General features: G+C 44.9%; 1 protein-coding gene across 1 annotated transcript; it reads left to right on the top strand.

Annotated features, from left to right (window-relative positions):
* Positions 1-13,119: 13,119 nt before the first annotated feature.
* Positions 13,120-16,805, top strand: LOC143819298 (uncharacterized). Its single transcript, XM_077300771.1, has 4 exons — positions 13,120-14,759; positions 15,309-15,392; positions 15,573-15,656; positions 15,936-16,805. The coding sequence occupies exons 1-4, from the start codon at positions 14,138-14,140 to the stop codon at positions 16,463-16,465; spliced, it is 1,320 nt and encodes a 439-aa protein (XP_077156886.1). The 5' UTR covers positions 13,120-14,137; the 3' UTR covers positions 16,466-16,805.
* Positions 16,806-21,420: the final 4,615 nt, after the last annotated feature.

Genomic DNA, 21,420 nt, shown 5'->3' on the forward strand with positions numbered 1-21,420 from the left:
AGGAAACAAGACAGAATGCTCCAATTCCCACTAAGGGAGGAGATGTGAATATGACAATAATCACCTTTTGGCCTGCAAGAATTCTGAACGGCAACAAAAGAAGAAATGGGCAGAACTGGGACCAATCACAGACTACGGAGCACTCTCAGTTGCCTCAGCGCTTGCCAGTTTAATATAAAGGGACCTTTCCACAGCATCATGGCCTTAATCCACCCATGTGGCATTTTTAAAACCCATGGTATTTAAGTTTTCTTGAGAGAGTTTACTGAGCATTCTTTGGAGCTGTCCTACCTAGCAGAACTGGTTTGCCATGGGAGGACCCACCAATGAGCATTAATACCCAAGGGGATCTCTGTCTGAGGTCAAATTACACAGCAGCTGTTGCTAGAGAGGGGAGGAGTGGAATCAACCCCTCTTTGGAGAGGACAGGATCATGGCCTGTTAGGAAAAGTCCATTATTCCTCTTTGCCCAGAAGAACACAGAAGTGGCCTTTGTGGGGTCTCACCTGGAGCTTGGTCCTGAATGTTCCCCTTGGATGGGCCTCCAGAGGGTCTTGCTCCTTGATAACAAACAAGTGATCTTCAGGAGCACTAAGCCAATCTTCTGACTATCTCTTGCTGATACAATAAAATACACTTTCCCCCCAGAGAGACAGGCTGTCTGTGAGTCCAGGAAAGGCAGAAAGGCCTAGACCAGGGGTAGTCAACCTGTGGTCCTCCAGATGTCCATGGACTACAATTCCCATTATCCCCTACCAGCATTTGCTGGCAGGGACTCATGGGAATTGTAGTCCATGGACATCTGGAGGACCACAGGTTGACTACCCCTGGCCTAGACGATTCTAACATTGCTGTGCTAGACAACAGAAAAGGCTTAGCAAAGGTCCAAGAAATGGCTCAAAAATATCAGGAAAATGGCTCTGCATTGAAGGGTTGGTTTTCTCAGTTTCACAGCAGGACACTGAGCCCCTTTGGAATGTTTCTGGAGGCTATCCTTTAACAATATGTTAAGAACCCTGGATGTAATCTTGAAATATTCATAACAAGATTCTGAATAGTATCACTCTTCAGAAGAGATGTGTGAGCACTTCACTGTTTGAATCACAGTTTGATTGCAAATTGTGAGCAGCACTCTTGAACAAGTTGACAAAAAAACAACTTTCCCTCAAAATTCAACATTGTTTTGTGCATGCATTTTCTAAACACTACTTTTCCATAACTGGCCTACTTTTCCATAACTGGCCATGCACCCAACCCACCCTATTATATATGTTTAAAAGTATTAATGTGAAAAAGGTGCTTAAAGTTTTGATCTTAATAGGATGATGGGTGGCTTATTAGGAAGTTACATGGCTTCTCATGCAGCTTTGTTCATTTTTCCTGCCTGATCTCCAAAGGTACTCCCACCTGAGAACAGTACCACAACACAGGAAGTTCCAAACATGTACTAGCATGACATGATCAATGTTGTCAAAATATGAAGGTTGACAACAATAGATATGCAAAAGATGGCATATGCATATGAACTACAGCTGATACATGGGCATGATGACCCTAGAAGCATCGGTAATCCCACTAATTCTGTAAAACATGCACCCGCAGCAGTTACCTGGACTCATTCTGCGCATGTTGGATAATGTGCAAAACAGGAAAATAGACCTCTAAAGTGCATTGTGTGCATAATGAACTGGACAGCTTCTGTGCTGGAGGTTGCATCTATATAGATGCAAAATCACTTGAAATAAAGACAAAAATGAAACAGTATCGGATACTAGACAAACTGTTCTATGATAGACAAGAAGAAAGATACCTCACCATTCAGGTTAAGACCTCTGTGGATTCAGATGAATTTTAAGAGAACCATCATAAACAGTCCTTGATTTAGATGAGTTGTTTCCATTTGCAGTATTTGAGACTAAAATATATTCTATAAAAGAATCAAAGATATATCAGAACAAAACTGCTTAAGGTGCCAGCTTGGCATACCATATGAAAGCTTATAGAGGATTGTAACACCCATATTGTTAAGGTGGGGCTGCAGAATGCTTCCTCTCCACAGAGATCCACCCCCTCATCTATCAGACGGGGACTCAGAATATTGCCCTTTCAAGCTAAACAAGAGGGAAGGAGCAATGGCCCTAGAGCACTGACTGTCCCAGTTTACATATATTAAAAGTAGCTGATGTTTTAGTAGCAGAGACACAAACGGAATGCAAAACAGCTCTTGGTGAGTGAACAGTTTCAAGCTCTGTCTCCAGGCAGCAAGCCTCCAGGATGTGCTTTGCCTTTGTTTCATTCTCATTATTCCGGCAATAACAGCTGACCTTCAAGGTCAGAATCCTTTCTGTATCTTTCCCCATTGCCTTTATTTATCTTTCACTTGATGTTTTCATCACCTTTTTTTTTTTTAAGAAATGGATTCAAGCTGCAGGTCCACAGGAGGGTGTGTTATTGTGAGATGGCAAAGCTGATTCTCTGTGTCTGCCATTGCTGTGAAATCCTCAACAGAGTTTCAGCCTTCTAAACCCATTGGCTTCAGTGCATTTAGGAGCCCTGCTTAGGGGTGCAACGTTAGATTCTCCAGTTTCAGGAGTTCAGCATCAGAGATCCACTGAAAGCCTATTTTCTGTTCTACCTGGTAACTCGAAAACTGGAACCATCTCCATCCCCTGACAATTCTATTGTTTCCTTGGTTGCTTTGTTTTCCGCAACCCACCTTCCCTGAAACCAGACCCATGAGCCTACTAAGATGAATACCCTTGGATTATAATGACATGCCTGCTTGCAGAGTGACCAGTTTTTCTTGCACCAGGGAATCATACTGAAAACATGCCAAGGTTTTGCTGGCATGCTGCTACTTCATGTGTTTTAATGACAGGTGACAGTTTTGATTGGCTATCAAGAAATATGGAGAACAGCAATGAAAACGGGAGGGAGGTGAGTGCTATTGAAAAACACCAGCCTGCAAGAAATGCCAAAATCACTCACAATGAAACTGAATACGGCACAAAGTATATATCTCGTATTTTAGGAACAGTGCAGTCCAATGCTATTCTTCCCATAGCAGCTGAGCCAAGCTACCAGTAGCAGAGTGAGCAGCAAGTAGCCTGACCCACTCAGAAGCACAGCCACCAGAGCATCACATGCTCCACAGGATAATATCACCACATCCAAGCTGGAAGGATAGAAAAGCTCTTCCCAGTTTTTCTGGGAACAGCTGGATGCTAGTATCGAAGAAGAGAAGAGCCTGCAAGTGCTAGTCAGCTTCTCCCCCTTCCAACTGGGTGGTTTCCTTCATGTCCCAGTAGAGGACAAGGGGAGCTGAAAAACTGCCCCACTAAGCCCCAGTTAGAGTGCCCAAAGAGCTAGAGAGGCAGAGACAGTATTTGGGTGGAGGAAAAAGTGGATATGATGCATACTAGTGAAGCAGACTAAGGAGACTTAAGTTCAAATCCCTACTCTACCAGAGAACCGTGCTGGGAGGCCTTGGGCCTATGTCACTCTTAGACTAATCTAGCTCTCAGGGTTAGAATCACAGAATCATAGAAGCATAGAGTTGGAAGGGACCTCCTGGGTCAACTACTCCAACCCCCTGCACTATGCAGGACACTCACAGCCCTATCGCTCATCCACTGTAATCTCCCACCCCCTTGAACCTTTACAGAATCAGCCTCTCCATCAGATGGCTATCTAGCCTCTGTTTAAAAAATTCCAAAGATGGAGAACCCACCACCTCCCAGGGAAGCCTGTTCCACTGAGAAACTGCTCTAACTTTCAGGAACTTCTTCTGGATGGTAACGGAATTTCTTTTGAATTACTTTCATCCCATTCGTTCTGGTCTGTCCCTCTGGGGCAAGAGAGAACAACTCTGCTCCATCCTCCATATGGCACCTTTTCAAATACTTAAAGATGGTTATCAGATCCCCTCTCAGTCGTCCCCTCTTCAGGCTGAACAGACCAAGCTCCTCCAGCCTTGTTTTTATGAAGAGAAAATGGAAGAGGGGGAAATGATTGTCAGTTGCTTTGGGCACACATTGGGGAGAAGAGAAGATATAAATAAAATATTCAATACACAGAGCTCATTAATCATACCATCCCCAAAGAGAAAGAAAACAATAAGCAATGAGGTGGACCACACCCCTGTCTTCCTATTACCCAGAGCAAAGTTTGAAGTCTCCCCTTGCTCTCAGGAGCCTTCCTCCAACAAATATCTCTGTTCCATTCGAAGAACTACTGAAGTTGAAGGAAGCCTCATTAGAGGATGGTTGGATCCACCCCTATATGTCTATTATCAGACCCGGGGGGGGGGCAGTGAAGAGCTTAGCCCCACCCCTAGGCAGAAGGTCTGGGTTAGTCCAAAGTAGTCTCACGTTTTCATTTTTTAAAGAATGAAAAAATGTTTTGGGGCAGAAACTAGCTAAAAAGAGTCAGCATAAGGTCATGCAACCTGTGGCCTCAATGTCCTTTACCTGTGCCTTAAAATGCACAATTGATAACTAGCATGTCAGTCACAATGACAACACCTCTCTCCATATTAGACAGGCTACTTGACATACATATCATTGACTACATAGAGAAGATAGGCTTCAAGACAATGTGGCATTTTTAAGATTTGGAAGAAGCCACTCATCTATCAAGGGCACTTTTACTGTATGAATGCCTGCTCCAAGACAAAGTAGTTTAGTGTTTTTATTATATGACTGTCTGTTTCAAGGCAAGGAGCCTTGATAAAGTAGATAAACCTTGGGATTGCTTCCAATTCTATGTTTCAATGTTATGGCATCATAGCAATAGCCTTGAAAGCATTGTGGAAGCTGTTGTTGCCCAACATACTTTCATTCAAGTTACAAAGTAGATTAAGTAATTTGTTACATTAATTAGGCCGTTAATATTCAAAGTTCAAGGCAAGCTCATCAAGCATATTTTGGCCATAACATGCCCGCCCTATTGGAATGTCACTTTTTAATGCCAAACTTTCTGTCTTAAAATACTTGCAGCATAGTCAGAAATCAGCAAATGAACGTTTTCCTGGCCCAGACACACAACTCATTGAAAGAAGAACAGTTATTCAGATAAGTAACGGCAACCCTAACCTCAAATATCATCCATGATCTGCACTCTGGTTAAGGCTGAACAGGTCCTGACTCAAGTTAAAAAAGGAGAACGTGTATTGCTTGGGAAAGACCATTTTTGGGGAAGGTGGTGAACTTGCTGTGGAGATGCCATTTTGGCTGTTTTCATAATTGTCACATTCGTGCTTTCACATTTATCCCCCATGCTAGTAGGAGCTACAAGAGGGAGATTAAGATGATAATTATGACTATTGTTATTTACTTCATTTTGCCATCCAAACTGGGCCCAAAGAAGAGGGAATGAGCTGTTAAAAAGAATAATGGAAGATTAAAAGTAATAATGCAGGATCTTGTAGTGTGTGTACAGCAGGGTAAATCTCAATAGGGGTTTCCCAAATGTTGCAAGGAAAGAGAGAGATGGGACTGCAAACACATAGTACCTGAGAACTAATTCTCTTATTACTCCCTCCCTCCCTCCCTCGCTCCCTCACTCACTCTCTCACTCCCTCACAGAGAGAGAGAGAGAGAGAGAGAGAGAGAGACAGAGACAGAGACAGAGACAGAGACAGAGAGTCAATCCCCCTTTCCCCCCAGGCCCAGGAGTCACCCTTAACAGTAGAAGTGGCTTGAGGCCATGACACTAAGAAGAAGACCCAGACCCAACAGCATTGAAAATGGAAGGAAGATGTGGACATGGCTTGGGACTCCGAGAGAACAGAGAGAAACTCCAGAACAGAGCCCTGGGAAAAGCCTTGGCCATGCATAGCAATCACTTTGCCAGTGGTGAAAGCGAGAGGTTATCTCAAAGCCTGGAGTCCAGTGGCTAATGGGAAAGGGTGGACCAAAATTGGAATCAGATGACTCTACCCTGATGCCAACATCCTACTCCTAGGAAGGAATGGCCATTTACAGCGATCATCTTGCCACCAGACTGAGTGAGAGGCTGGTTCAAAGCCCTGATTCCACCCAAACCCAATGCCCAATAGGAAACAGCATAACAAAATGAGAATGGGGTGTGTTGGGCATGTACAACTATCATCTTGATGGCGAGCTGAGTGAAAGGGGGTGACTCTGGAGCCATGGAAACAAAGGGAAGGACCCCAGCATATTCCTGTAATCAATGTCATGCTTCCCCCACACCCCACCAAGGCTCTGGTGTGTAGATGGTGTAATACAGACATGGTGACTCAGTTCTATGACCATGATTGAACACTCTGGAAGGATTGGCCATGTACTATAATAACCTTGCCAGTGATGTAAGTGAAAGAGGATGGCTCTGGAGCTCTGGAATAAAGGGAAAGCCTTTTTGGACTCCTATAAAGCGAATATTCCAAATGCAGATGCTAGCAATAAGAGAAAGCACTAGCCAAACACTGTAGTCACCTTGCCAGATGTGTGTGAGAGAAATATCACTCAGACTTCAGAACATGGTCCTGGAAAAATCCTTGGCCATGCACAGCTATCATCTTGACCAGGGGTAGTAATAAATCAATAAATCAATAAATCAATAAATCAATAAATCAATAAATCAATAAATCAATTTATTTACGGTCATTCAGACCAAAATTAAAATACAAGCATTTAAAAAGTAAGACAATTTAAATAGAAAAAAACAGTAATAGTACTATTAAAGTTTTAAAAGATCTGACATAAAAAGTTTAAGATGTTCCAAGAGCACCATGGACCATGCAGAGGAAGGAGGCTCCAAGACCCTTGATGAAGACGTGCTGGGATCATCCTCCAAAGGCAAGTGATCCTTCAGCAAAGACACCCATCAGCTATGCCTCACCACCTGGTGTGAGCAGAGAGGCTGTGTGGAATCAGAGCCTTAACCCAAAAACATCAAAGCCCCCAGCAGAAAGTTGGAAGATTTTTTAAGAAAAGGAGGAATGGGGTGGGCAGTGGGCAGTGCAAGACCCTGCGTTGCTCCGCATGGCTCTGGAGCAGGGCTTGCTGTGGTAATAAGAAGCTGCTCACGGGCACAGCATAGATTGATCGCTGCTGTGTTCCCTCCATGTACGGTTTCCTTGACAATGACTTCATTTAAATTAACACATGCAGGAGCTTGTGGACCTTGGAATAGTTTTGGGGTATAGCTTAAGAATGAGTCAAGTTTCCTACTTATTTCATTTATTTTTACTTTATATATTCATGCCTATTTTGACAATGTTTTTAGTTGTCAGTTGTTGCTGTTGCTTTTGTCAGTCCATTTACACTGTGCATGCATATTATATGGATTATATACCAATGCATTTGGTATGTATGCTTACACAATGCATAATTTATAGGTATAACATTGGTTTAATGCATAGGCATGATTTACTGAAATACAACTAGTGATCAAAATATGGACCTTTTACAGGGAGGAGACTGTAAAGGGAGGATAAATGGTATGAAAGCAAAGAATCACAAGTTTGATCCACACAAGGGAGAAATTAAATTTAAAAATACAGGTTTGGGAGCTGGAACTACAGGAATGAGGAACTTGAAAGCACTTTTGGTGTAGCTATGATTATGCTTTCCTGAATGTCTTACAATAGGTTGCATACTTATATAAATTTATATTTCTTCCTTCCCCATCTTCCTTCTTGCCACCCGAAATTATAACTCAAAATTGTGTTCTCTGAAAGTTGAGAATATGACCCAAAGTGTTTGAAAGTACAAAACATTTTATAGAAGGTAGAACGAAATACCTGGAATGTGTACAAAAGAAAATTGATAGTCAGCTACACAAGCCAGGACTCCTTAATTTGTTTTTGCTTTTGTGATGCTAGAGATCATAGCTCAACTGTTTATTTTTGGCAGTAAAATACCTCAAACAGAGTTTCAGCCCCCATTCATTCTGTTCCTCTTCAGCCTCACATTCAGTTTCATGACCCCCTACATAGATTTCCAGTGAAATACACTGCATTTTATTAGACTCTACTATGTTGGAAAATTTTGTTTATAGCTACAAAATAACCTCACTCCAGGATAAATATAATTTGTTGGGTTTTCCCTGCTGCATCAACATCAGCTTGTGGTTTGATTAATAATACAAAAAGACTTTTCCAACTGTATGGAAACGTGCCACATAAATAAACCAAGCCCACATTATCATTTTCATTATAAGGCTTATAAAATATTGTCTTAAGGGAAGATACACTGCTGGCAGAGATGAAAAACAAGAGATCAGGAATTCCATGCAAGTACAGGTGAAAGAATTATTTACTGCCACTAGGTCCCATTACTGCCAGCTTCTTTAAATTCACATTAAGGGAATATATCTTTTGAGCTCTGACAGTTGAAAAAAAAATCACACCAGTATAAATATGTTCTTAAAATGATTTAAAGGGTTGGGGTTATCTGATCCTTTCACCTCCTGCTTAAATGCAGTGCAAAGAGAAAGGGATAAGCCAGTCATCCAAATGGTCCAAGCTTCTGTCTTAAAGCTTGTCATCTGTTTTTTGAAAGCCCAGATCTAGTTAGCAGAGAAATCACAACACGCACAACTCACTCTGTTCTGTTTAAAGCAAAACATATAAATCTGATTTAAATAAGGACACCATTATACACACATAATGCACTTTCAGTGTGCTTTTCCAGCTGGATTTTCCTGTGCTGTAATAACTTCCATTCAGTTGGAATGAAATTCTTTATAGTATAATCCTTAAGTATCCATTTGTCATCAGTTGTCATTTCTTAAGCAGTGAGACACAGGAGCAGAGAGAGAAGAGAGTAACTTATTAGACATGTGCCTGACAGAAATCGTGTCCAATCACAACAGTTAGTCCTTTCCCTATCAAAAGACTTTACCATGTATCAGAAACCCTGGAAGGGAGTTGTGACTGTAAAGGGACATGGAACATAGCAAGCTGAGCTCCTGCTTTGAGTGAATAAAAGGTCACTATTTAATATGCAAATGATTTTCAAAAGGGAGAATGTTTAACAATGAATTTTGCTTCCGTGCAAGTAACTAAACAGTACATTCCTACACTTAGAATTGTTTTATTAATTACTGGAATCCTACCACACTTGACTGAAGGAGTGGAATTACCAATCTTTTGTTTTTCATCTCCTCCTCTTCCTTTAAGACATTATGTTATAAGCCTTATATTGCTTTTCTCTTATCTCTTATGCAAAATGGAATTATTTAAGAGATCTGTTAGAAAGTTAGAAAATTGCCTTGGTAAAGGGATACCACCTTATTACTACTTATAAATGTATGCTCCAGACAAGGTAGTTGCTATGCCACTTAGCAGGTCATGTTTAAAAGCTCATGCTGTGTTTCAGCTCTGTTTGAGATTTCTCTGTGTTTTCATATTTCATAATTTAAGAGATCTGATGAGATTGGGCTAGCCCAGGATATCCAAGAGCCTCTTGTGGCTCAGAGTGGTAAGCAGTCCCAACTCTACTACCTTTTTCACTGACTGCCTTGTCCTGCTGATTGTACTTGACTTACACTATGCATTCCACCTTGAGTTTCAGCGAGAAAGGCAGACTATAAATAAGATACTAATAATAACAGCAAAATTTCTCAAACCAACTATAAAGAATGCCATAGTACAGTTGCAGTTATGTTGCGCTGGAAGTATGGCTTACCATCAGCCATGGAAGCACAAACCAGACGAGATCATGGAAAAGGATGAAAGAAAGAATATTACAAAACACAAAGGCCTACAATCAGAGTTAGAACACCTGGGAGAAACAGGCTGCAGTTGTCACTGGAGCCTTTGGAGCAGTGCCCAGGAGTGTCAAGAAATACCTGAGCATTCAGGTGCTGAGCAAATAACAACAGCTCAGCTCCAGAAGACTGCATTGCTTGGAATCCTACTAAGGTACATCTGCAGTTCACAATAACTTGGCTAGAACTTGAATTGTAGAACACTATCTAACAGTCAAAAATATGGCTGTGATAATAATAACTATTATTAATAATAACAGTAATAGTAATAGCAATAATAATTTGCCTGTGCCGCAAATATCCCCTGAAAACAAAATAAAATAGAACTTACAACCCATGTGTATGTGTTTCCCACTGAAATATATATTTGTTAAAAACTAAAACTAAATGATTCCCCCCATTGCCTCATGTATACAAATAAAATCTACTGTGAATAAAGCCAATAAGGGACCCAATCACTATTAGACCTCAGGATATCTGCACAGATGTCTAAAGTTTATAGGCTAATTGGCATTTATCAACTTTTCAGCTCCACGCATGTACAATTTGGAAATGGTGCTTAAGGGCTATATGGCCCAGTCTCTTGTACGGATAGTAGTTAAGAGAGGTGGTCTCTAATCTGGTGAGCCAGGTTTGATTCCCTGCTCCCCCACATGCAACCAGCTGGGTGACCTTGGGCTCAACACAGCACCGATAAAGCTTCAAACTAGTTTTGAATTGCAGGCATTTGGAAAGCTGTTGCTGATTTGGCTGGAATTCCATGTTGTATACAAAACAGAGCTACATATATATATGGCCTTGCTTAATTTAAGAGATCTGATGAGATTAGGCTAGCCTAGGATATCCAAGAGCCTCTTGTGGCGCAGAGTGTTAAGCAGCAGAAATGCAGTCTGAAGCTTTGCCCATGAAGCTGGGAGTTCAGTCCCAGCAGCCAGCTCAAGGTTGACTCAGCCTTCCATTCTTCCGAGGTCGGTAAAATGAGTACCCAGCTTGCTGGGGGGTAAAATGGTAGGGGAAGGCACTGGCAAACCACCCCATATTGAGTCTGCCAAGAAAACGCTAGAGGGCGTCACCTCAAGGGTCAGACATGACTCGGTGCTTGCACAGGGGATACCTTAACCTTTACCTTTAGGATATCCAAGTAAGGACAAGTAGTTAATCTAGCAAAAAGGTAAATATGTACATAACAAGAAAAAAAGAATAACAGCACATTTATTTTAGTCATTGTTTTAGTCATTAGATCTGCATATACAATTATATAACTGAATACACAATTGCATACACAATTGCATACAATTGCATACACAACTGTATAAATGAATATATAACTTATTATTTTAAAGATACAAAATTAAAAAACATGAGGTCTGACCATTTTTACAATTGCACTTTTTAATGCTCTCAGGACTTTAATGCTTTTATTTCTGAACTTTGCTTACTGCCAGACAACTAAGAACATTAACACAAGGTGCTTAACACCAGCGACCGAAATGATCATAACCATTTCTATTTCAAAATATCTCTGATGACACAAAGCATCCAATCACTTTTCTCAAATGGAGCAGAGAGTGGGGGAGTCAGGCAGAGTGAAACAATGAACGTAACATAACACCACACAAACTCTGAAATCTGCAACATTTGTTTGCAGTGCTGGCAGCAAGGAGCTGAGCTTGGTAGGACACTGTCTCCACCGCCCCGCCCCCCCACCCCCAATACACCAGCTGTCTCTGGTTGGTTCACAAAGAAGCAGAAGGAGAAGCAGTTGGCTTTTTATACTCCCCCTTTTTACTACCCAAAGGAGTCCCAAAAATGACTTACAAATACCTTTACCTTCTTCTCCCTACAACATACACCCTGTGAGGTAGGTGGGGCTAAAAGAGTTCAGATAGAACTGCTCTGTAAGAAAAAGCCCTAAGAGAACTGGACCTGCCTCAGCAGGTCACCCAAGCTGGCTTCAGGTGCAGGGGAGGGGAATCAAGCCAGTTCTCTAGTATCTGGTGCTCTTAACCACTATACCACAATGGAATTTGTAGAAATATCCCATTTTTCTAATGGTATGGTGGCTTGAGAGAGTAGATGTACATTGTATTTATTTTTCTGGGCTCCTCAGCTTTGTGTGCCGAGATCTTGCCCAGTTACAACTCTGTACTGGTGTATTGTGATGGAATATATCAGTGTTTCTCTGGCTTGGGCTTGGTGGCAATCCTAAACAGTTTGCAGACTGGCTTTAGAACTGTGCTATTAGGTTCCCCAAAATCCTGAGATACAAATCAAACATTAGACCTTGCAAACTTGCTTTGGCAGTTCACCGTCGAACCTACTGGACCAAGTCAGAGGCAATTTTCTAGGACAAATAAGGATAGACTAACATTTTCTTAGAAGCAGATTGGTAACCAGTTTCCTCGTGAAATTAGTTAGAAGACTGAAGCCTCTGTGAAAATTTTAATAGTAATTCTTATTACTTTTACTAATAAAGTTCGGTACATTAATTTCAGTGTATTATCAGACTTCTTATGCAAACACCATATCCTTTCTTGTTGTAATTGAAAGTTTGCTTAAAGCATTGTCTGAGAAGAGACAGCTATGTAAAAAAAAAAAAAAGCCAAATACATTTCGTACTCAGACTTTTAGGAGCACTTTTTGTTTTTCCCTACAAACTAAAGAGTGCCAGTAAATAGGGGCTGGGGCAGAGAAAATAATACAGTGTCTCTGCAAAACCATTGGGTTGGAATTTCATCACAATAGTTCAAGGAATTCCCCCCTACCCAAGACGTTGGAACTTTCTTTGGGTTTGGCCACAATTAACTAGAACACTAGACCTCAACTCTGAGGCATTTGCTTTGCACTGTGTAAATTGTAACTACCAATAAGGACAAATCCAGACTTAAACTAACAGCACATTCTGCATATGTGCAGAGCCTCATTTTGCATGTATCAACCAAACACATTTCAGGGAACTAAGAATCAGAGGTGAGACTCTAGAAAATAGGCAGCAGCTTGTGAGGTGTATGAACACAGCACATAAACAGAGTAACTATCAGGGGCATTTCCCACGGCTTAAAAATAGCACAATGGTTGCTGATTGAAAACGCTACTAATTTGCCATAACGCACGACGTCGTTAACGATCTGCAACAATCCTGAAACCGACCCGCCAAAAGCGCTTCGTTGTAGCGCTTTTAGGGGAATCCAGAAAACTGGATTCACCCTCCGGATAGCGATACACTCCTGCAACCAATCTGCAACAGTAGCGCTAAAGACCTGTGCGTTACCATTGTTGCGGGTTCTTCAAAGTCCCTCCTCCCGAGCCTGTCCTCCAAACTTCCGACGAACTGTTCGCCATTTTTTTTTTCTCCGAGCGAGCGGGGATCTACGAGGCAACGGGACAGCGACTGGCTTTCAAGCACGATTACTTTCGGAAATTCTGCCCGGACACCACAAGAGTTTTTCACAAGCACAGTGGCATACACCGTCACGTTCCCAAAATTTGCCCAAAGCTTAAAACCCCGTCTACCATCGGCCAGTCCTAGCGGAGTCAACGTACAGGGAGCATTTTAAAAAATTTTCCTCTGAGCGTGCCAACGAACATTCGCCGCTCGCAGTCTCCTGCTTAGCTTAGAGGGGTTCAATAGACATGATTCGTGGTGATATCATGAGGGGCGGCTTATGTGTAGTGGGTCTTTGTGTGGTTCCCGGTGCGTGCTTGTGCTTGGGTGCGGACAACCCCTTCCATTGGCGGCTAGACCTCCGGCAAGCGGAGTTGCCGTCCCCCGTTCATTTTAAAAAATTTTCCTCTGAGCGTGCCAACGAACGGTCGCCGCTCGCAGTCTCCTGCTTAGCTTACAGGGGTTCAATAGACATGATTCGAGGTGATATCATGAGGGGCGGCTTATGTGTAGTGGGTCTTTGTGTGGTTCCCGGTGCGTGCTTGTGCTTGGGTGCGGACAACCCCTTCCATTGGCAGCTATACCTCCGGCAAGCGGAGTCGCCGTCCCCCGTTCATTTTAAAAAACATTCCTCTGAGCGTGCCAACGAACGTACGCCAGTAACATGTCATGTTTGGTTGATTTATGCTGTGGCTGGTGAATATTATTGGGGAACTGCCGAGTACTGCCGCACTTGCTCTCGGTTGAACACCGGCATGCGTTTGTGTAATGGCGGACATTTTCCTAAAATGGCTCCCGCTGCATGTTCAAACTGCTCTTCTCTCGTGTAAACGAATCAGCGCATGCGTTAAGTCAAACAACAAGGGCGCCAATCTGGCCATTAGGAGCAGATCCTGTTCCCGCGCGAGGAGTTTTGAACGTGACATGTGACCTAATGTGGCCAATGCGCGTGTCCCCTACTGCCCTCTACCAATCAGGAGCCGGCTAGTCCCTTTGTCTTTGTGTGCGGGAAGGTATATGATCCGTTGCACCCTGCACCTTCCACCACCATTTTGCTCAGCTACTAGCGAAAGCAACATGGAATCGTCTTCTCAAGCCTCGTCCGTCCCTGCAACCGGCCGTGGCCCAACTTGGAGGGATGCGGAGATCAGGGACCTGATCGGGATTTTCTCGGAGGAGAAAATCCAGGACGCGTTCCAGTCCTCCCACAGGAATAGGGAGGTATTCGAACAAGTGGCCATTAAGATGCGCGCCCTGGGCCACAACAGGACCGGCCTTGAATGCCGGTCGAAGACCAAGACAATGAGGGCAGAGTATATGCGTGCCGTGAACCATAATAAGGGTTCCGGCAACGAGAAGGTTACCTGCCCCTACTTCGAGGAGCAGCGCCAGCTGTACGGAGACGGGGAAGGATCCGGCAGGCCGAAGCGCGTCGGCCGGAGCCTTAAGGTGGTTCGGAAGCCGGCTGCCCCGGTCGAGGAACCACCCGCTGAGGAGGATCCCGGCGAGGGCACCTCGTCCAGCTTTCGCCCTCCACCCCCCGTCCAGCAACGAGCCGCGGAATCGGTAACGCTGGACCTCATCGCCATCGTTCCTGGGGAGCCAGAGGAGGCTCCTGAGCAAACGCCCCTTGCCTCCGGTAAGTGATTTTCTTTTTATTTTATATTTCCTTTTGAGCAAATGTGTGTTCTGACGTTTGGGCATCGTTTTCTCGTCAGTTCGTTGCAACGCATAAGATGGTAGGCTGCTTGCTGTGTTTACTATTTGAAACGGTTTTAATTTTATAATTTAATTTTAATTTTTAAAAGATTTTAAAAGATGGTAGGCTGTGGAGTGCTTGCTGTGTTTACTATTTGAAACGGTTTTAATTTTATAATTTAATTTTAATTTTTAAAAGATTTTAAAAGATGGTAGGCTGTGGAGTGCTTGCTGTGTTTACTATTTGAAACGGTTTTGATTTCATCATTTAATTTTAATTTTTAAAAGATTTTAAAAGATGGTTGGCTGTGGAGTGCTTGATGTGGTTAGTATTTGAAACGGTCATGTTTAACCAACAGCCCCAAAATATTTGCTGCATGCCTCGCCCATAGGCCTTCTGCAGTACTTTGGCTCACTACTTTGGGAGCTTGCTTTGTGGTTCATGGTGTATGCTTGCTCATTTTTCACTATTTTCTGCTCTTGTCCACAGAGACACAGTTGCCAGGGACGGGGCCCCTCGAGTCTCCAGCAGCACCTGACGTGGATAGTGATTCGGGGGCATCAACTAACATTGGTAAGTATTAGTTAAAATAGGGGGGGGGGGCTGTTTTAACTGCTTTGTGCTTTTCTGTTTGTGCAGGGCAGCAGCACTGCTAAGAGAAAGAAGAGAGTCCCTCTGCGTTGCTGGTGTAGGCTTTGAAGCTGGCTTTGCCACCCTTTGGTCCTAGATCTGTTTTTTTTCCTTTTTTTGCAGATTTCATACCCGGAACACAGGAGGAGGAACAGCCTGGGGTGCTTGGACCTCCTGCCCGGCGCAGGCGGATACAGATTCAAGATGGTGAGCGTGCATGACCTGTTCCTTTCGAGCCATAGCTGCAGGACAATGTCGCTAGGCACTAACCATGTGCTCCCTTTTAATTGTTGAGAGTCCTGCTGTGAAAGTAGGCAAAAGTAAAAGCACACCATGGGCAAACAAACAATAGCCATGTGCTCGCCGGGGATTGTTTAAATTCTTGGCAGGAAAACACGGGGACAAAAAAGAACACCATGTCCACCATGGTGTGTTTTGACTTTATTGATGTTACTAACAGTTTTGTTTCTCATTTTTTGCCAACAGAGGTTCTTTCAGATGAGGAGGAGGAACCACCCCTGGCTCCAGGCAGCCCACCACCTAGAGGTGCGCTCCCAGCAGAGGAGAGGCTTACGAGGGAACGCGGCAGGCTGAGGCGCGTCTCCGTCTTGACAAGCGTGGGAGAGAGGCTCCTTGAGCACTGCTATGAGGAGTCACGGCGTGCCGCTGCCGCTGACCAAGCCATGCTCACACTCATTGCCCAGGAGGGGAGAAAATTGAGGGCAGTCCTTAGAGAGACAAACCAAATCCTACGCGAAGGCGTGGAGGAGGTGCGACTGATAAGGAGACTCATGGAGAGGGCTGTAGTGGTCATGGAAAGGGCCTACCCTCCACAAATCGCCCCCGCCCCCCCACCACCACCCCCACCACCACCCCCACCACCACCCATACCAACACCACCACTTCCAGCACCCACCCCACCGACTCCCTCTCAGAATGCCTCCACCCAAACACGAAGGAGGACTATTCTCGGAAAGAGAAAAATAAAACCAGCAGACAAGTACTCCCCCTCCTAGTTTTGCCCACTTTTTCTATTTCATGTTATCTGTGTTTTGTTGTTTGTTGAATAAAGTTTATATTTTTGACTCTGTCTCTGTGTACCCTACTGTAGAATCTGCAAGGCCGAAAGCGGCCTCTCTAGTGATTGTCTATATTGTGGTACTGCTGTGTGGGTTGGAGGTTGGAGGGGTGTTAGTTCAAGGAGTTTTAGGAGTGTGGTGTGGGGTTAAATATGTGCGAGTTTAAGAAGTCACACTGGAGTCTTGTTATAAAATTTGCAATAACATTTTATTTTAAAAAACATTTTAACAGGGGAAAAACATTAGGGAATGAAACTTGGAGCCCCACCAGCACCACCACCCCCCACCCCCCTGGAAAACCTATTTTTTTTAACAAAAGTATACATTTAACAGGGGAAAAACATTAGGGAATGAAACTTGGAGCCCCCCCCCCCCCAACCCCTACCCCAAAACACAAAAAGGAAACAAAACTCAGGTCCCACTGCTCCCCTGCCCAGCCCCTTCCATCTCCCTCACTCTCCTGCTCAACCTTCCCACGGACCCCCGGACTTTGCGGCGGAAGAGGTCCTCATCCTCCTTCTTCTTAACTGTGTGGGGAGGGAGAAAAAGTACACATTAGTGCCACACATATTTTCAAATTTCTTTAGTTTACATGCATACACTTTTAAGTGGCCTTAGCCACAGTGTGAGAAGAGTTGGGCAGTGGGGAACATAACCTACGTTCTTCCGCCTCCCTCTGTTGCCTTTGCTGCTCAATCTCCCCTTTCAGCTCTGCCACTTGAGCCTCCAGGGAAGTAACTCTGGCCTCCATCGCACGCAGCCTTGCCTCCACAGTTTCAGCTATAGGAATCAAACAAAGAATTTGATCACACTCCAAAAGGAAGCATCACATCAGGCTCCCATATGGCTCCATGGGGGTACACACACATGGGTCTCCCTCACAGACATAAAACTCTCACCTGCAGCCTGTCCCGAGGTGGAAGGTCCCTCTTCCTCCCCCTCCTCACGCTCAGGTGCTGTTGCCAGCTTGGATGGTGATTGTGTGGCTGGGCAAAGAAAAAGACAAATCATAATTAAAAGCACACAAAACAGAGATGAAACACAGCTGGTGGACACACCACAGTTAGAGTCTAAGCGCATAACCAAAGTGGTTCTACAGTACTGGCTGGCTAAGTCTGAGGGGGTTGACAGCATCTAAATACTTTCTCGAATTTCATTGGGGACAGTAGGGGAAAGAGGCAGCTAGTCATTCCATGCATGTTTAAGGGTAAAACACCAAAGTGGTTCTACAGTACTGGAGGGCTAAGTCAGAGGGGGTTGACAGCATCTAAATACTTTCTCGAATTTCATTGGGGACAGTAGGGGAAAGAGGCAGCTAGTCATTCCATGCATGTTTAAGGGCAAAACACAACGAGGGCAGCACTCACCCATATGCCTCCTCATGTCCAGGGGGGGCTTCCCAGCCTTCTCCCATATTTTTACCATCTGGTCGTGGAAGACCGTCCTCCCACTTGGCTGCGGGATCCCCCCCCACTGTTCCAGACTGTTTAGGAAGTCCAGCTTAAGGCGCTTGAATTTTGTCCGGACCTGCTCCCAGGTCCGGACGTAGCCCCTCTCCCTCAGCTTTGAAGCCAACACCAGGTAAGCACCCTTGGTGTGGCAGTGGGTGCTGGCCATAAGGCGGCCAACACTTTTCGATTGGAGCACAAGCTCCAGAAGTGCCTCAGCCTCGGCGCGCTGCCAGAAGGAGCCCTTCCGTGGCTTCGGCATCTTCGGAATGACGGTTAGGGAACGAACGTGCGTTGCTCCGATAGACCACCCCGTTTTTTAAATGTATCAAAGCTGCCCACCAATAAAATTATTCATTGGAACATAAGTGGATTGATCCTCCGGTTTGACAGGGGTCGCCAATACTTCCTGGCTACCCGCCTCCCCGAACTTTCCCCATTCAGCGCTTCCGTATTGTGTTTGTCAATTTCAGTTGGGAGTTAGCATTTAGGGCTGTCAAAGTGCTTTTGGACCAGAGAATCCCCGTTTTTTTGCTGGCAAAGTACACAAACCGCACAAGACAAGGTTAAACAAATAACACAAAACTTTATTCACCAACAAGAGAGTGGGAAAAACAATTAAACACGCCTCCTGTTTCTGTAGATGTGGGTGGCTATGGCGTCCCGAACCTTGCACCCCTCTGCATAGATTCTTCTTCTCCTTGCTTCAGGGATGTCTTGTGTGTCCTCAAGGACAACAGGATCAGGTTCATCCACAGGGAAGGGGATGTTATGTCCCTTGTCCTCGCATATGTTGTGCAAAATGACACACGCGATGATCAGCGGAGTCACATTGTCTATATGCACGTGTAGTCGGGACATCAGGCAACGGAACCGGGACTTCAAACGTCCAAAGGCACGCTCCACTACATTCCTTGCCCGGGAGTGAGTGAGGTTGTAGTGGCTATGCACGTCTGTCCTTGGCCGCTTGTAGGGAGTCATGAGCCAGCGTCGTATTGGGTAGGCTCCGTCCCCGAGCACCAACGGCGGCACACGCACGCCCTCAATGGTGGCGGTGGGGTTTCCTGGAACAAAGACCCCTTCGTCCATGGCTTTCCTGAGGTTGGATTCCCTGAAAACAAGGGCATCATGCCTCCTGCCACTCCACCCCACCTCGGCATCGATAAACCGGCCGGAGAAGTCCACTGTTCCTTGCAGGAGAACAGAGCAAAAGTCCTTCCTGTTCCCGTACTCTTTTATGCTTCCCCCGGGGGCACGGATAGGGATGTGGCTTCCATCGACGGCCGCAAAACAATGCGGGAATCCAAGCCTGGCAAACCCGTCCATACTCTGGAATAAGGGAAAGAAAAGAATATAAGCCATTGCATGTCAGCGTGGGGTGTATCGCGTCTTCGTTGCTGACCTGTCAAACAAGAAAAAAAATTTAAAGGGCAAAGGGGATAGAATGACACTCACTGCTCCAAGCCGGTCTCCGAGGCACACGACTTTGCTGAACAATTCCGCCTCCATGGCGAGGCAGAACTCCTTAAGGATATCGCCAACCGTAGTGACTCCGAGTCCGAATTGCTGGGCTACTGTCCGGAAGTACTGAGGGGTGGCCAAGTACCACAATGCGGCAGCCACCCTTTTTTCAACTGGAACGGGGCGCCGCATGCCAGTGACTTGCCTCTCCATGCGTCCACGTAGAGCCTCCACGAGTTCAAAAAATGTCCCCCTCGACATCCTGAAGTTGGCAATCCAGTGGTCATCATCCCAGCGAGTCCACACAAAATTCTCCCACCAGTCAGAGGATCGTTCGTCCACCCAGAACTGTCTGGGGAACCGGACCTCTGCCAGAGCTTGCCAGCGTTTCTTGGCCGCCATGGTTACCCTTACAGAACGTCTTCTGCTGCTGGTCAGCGTTCCGGGCACCCGTTCTCGGTACTCCGCGATAGCAGACGTCCGACGCGACAAGGCGGTATTCATGCGCTGGAGCACCGCGAGCATGTGAGCCAGCAATTGAAAAATAAGCCTCTCCATTGCAACGTTGACCTGTGCTGCGGGCAGTAGGCTACGCAAACAAAAGAGTGAGGCCGACCGCGTGTCTGCCCAGGTGCATATAAGCAGGTAACCTGTGGGCGTGTACTGTGGGCGGGGATTAACCAATCAAACATGTCAATGCATCTGGTTCCTAGAAAACAATAGAAAACACGTTCCAAGGGCGCCAATGATCGGACGATAACGCGTTGCTACGGGGTTTCCTGGGTTTTTTTAAAAAAAAGGGAACCCCGACAAGTTCGGCTTTAGGGTCGAGGTCAAAGGTGTGCCTGCAGTTTGATTGACGGGCACGGGAGGCCAGAAGCGCTAAAAAGGGACCTCCTTTGTAGCGATAAGACGGAGAACCGGAAGCCTGTGGGTTACGAAAGTGGCGAGAAGTGAAAGTGCCAAATTCCGCAAAAACCGCAGCTGTGCGTTACGGGCACGGCTAGTTACATTTCGCTACTTGAAGTAGCGCTTTCACAAACGGCAACCAAATAGCAACTTTGAGCTCTGTGCGAAATGGCCCTCAGAGTTAAATGTGAAAGAGAAAACAAAGGTGTAGGTATCTGACTGGGGCTGTGTAGTTCTGGAACTGTGAAAGGTTTTATTGTGTTTCTGCAGTTTTTTTTTTTTTACAAGCTACAAGGTCCTAGTGGGAAAAGCTCCTGGTGATTGAGGTGGGGAATTTGAGAGCCTATTATTATCAAGACCTTGGAGAAGAAGCTACAAGGCCCAGCTATGTGTCCTAGCTGTGAGCAGAGTTAATCAAAGGTGAGGCTCCAGAAAGCAAGCAACAGCTTGTGGAGCATGTGTACACAGAGTGAGAACACAGCCACTAACAGATGGAGTTAAACTTGGGAGCATGAGACAACCACAGAGGCAACTACAACAGCTTGTGGAGCACATGAACTCATTGTGTGAACACAAACAAATGGAATTTAAAACAAATGGGCATTTGGCAGTGGAGTGTGTGCAAGAGCAAGTGACAATCACAGAAGCAAATCTTGTTTAAACAAGAAAGGACAAGTAAAGATGCTATGTGAGTTCAGTGTAGTGTGAAAGTCAACACATTGGCATTCTTAGTACATGATTCTACATAGTTTCAGGTATAGACTCCTTTACACCCTTCATACGGTCAAACAACCAAAACTGCTATTTAGTTTTAATGCCAACAGTGGTGGGTGGGGTCTATCCATTGTTTTGCGAAGAGTGTCCATGTACAATTATTGGCCCATGAGGCAGAAATTGTGGGTGGGTGCTCAATGTATAGAGCTCTTGGCTCTCGTGGAACAGATTCTTTCCCTCGAAGCTGGAAGGGTTGCTGACCTGGGATTATTTTGCAGAGCAGGAAATCTCAAAAAAATCTGCCCCAAAAGACATTGTTTTTTTATTTCTGCACATGGTACCATTTTTGCTGTGGAAAAC

This window comes from Paroedura picta, chromosome 1 (genome assembly GCF_049243985.1).
Source record: "Paroedura picta isolate Pp20150507F chromosome 1, Ppicta_v3.0, whole genome shotgun sequence".
Classification (NCBI taxonomy): Eukaryota; Metazoa; Chordata; class Lepidosauria; order Squamata; family Gekkonidae; genus Paroedura; species Paroedura picta.

Coding starts and splice junctions, on each gene's coding strand:
- LOC143819298 (XM_077300771.1), top strand. CDS start 14,138: ATGATCCGTTGCACCCTGCACCTTCCACCACCATTTTGCTCAGCTACT. Junction 15,393..15,572: donor GGGGGCATCAACTAACATTG/GTAAGTATTAGT, acceptor CTTTTTTTGCAG/ATTTCATACCCGGAACACAG. Junction 15,657..15,935: donor GCGGATACAGATTCAAGATG/GTGAGCGTGCAT, acceptor TTTTGCCAACAG/AGGTTCTTTCAGATGAGGAG.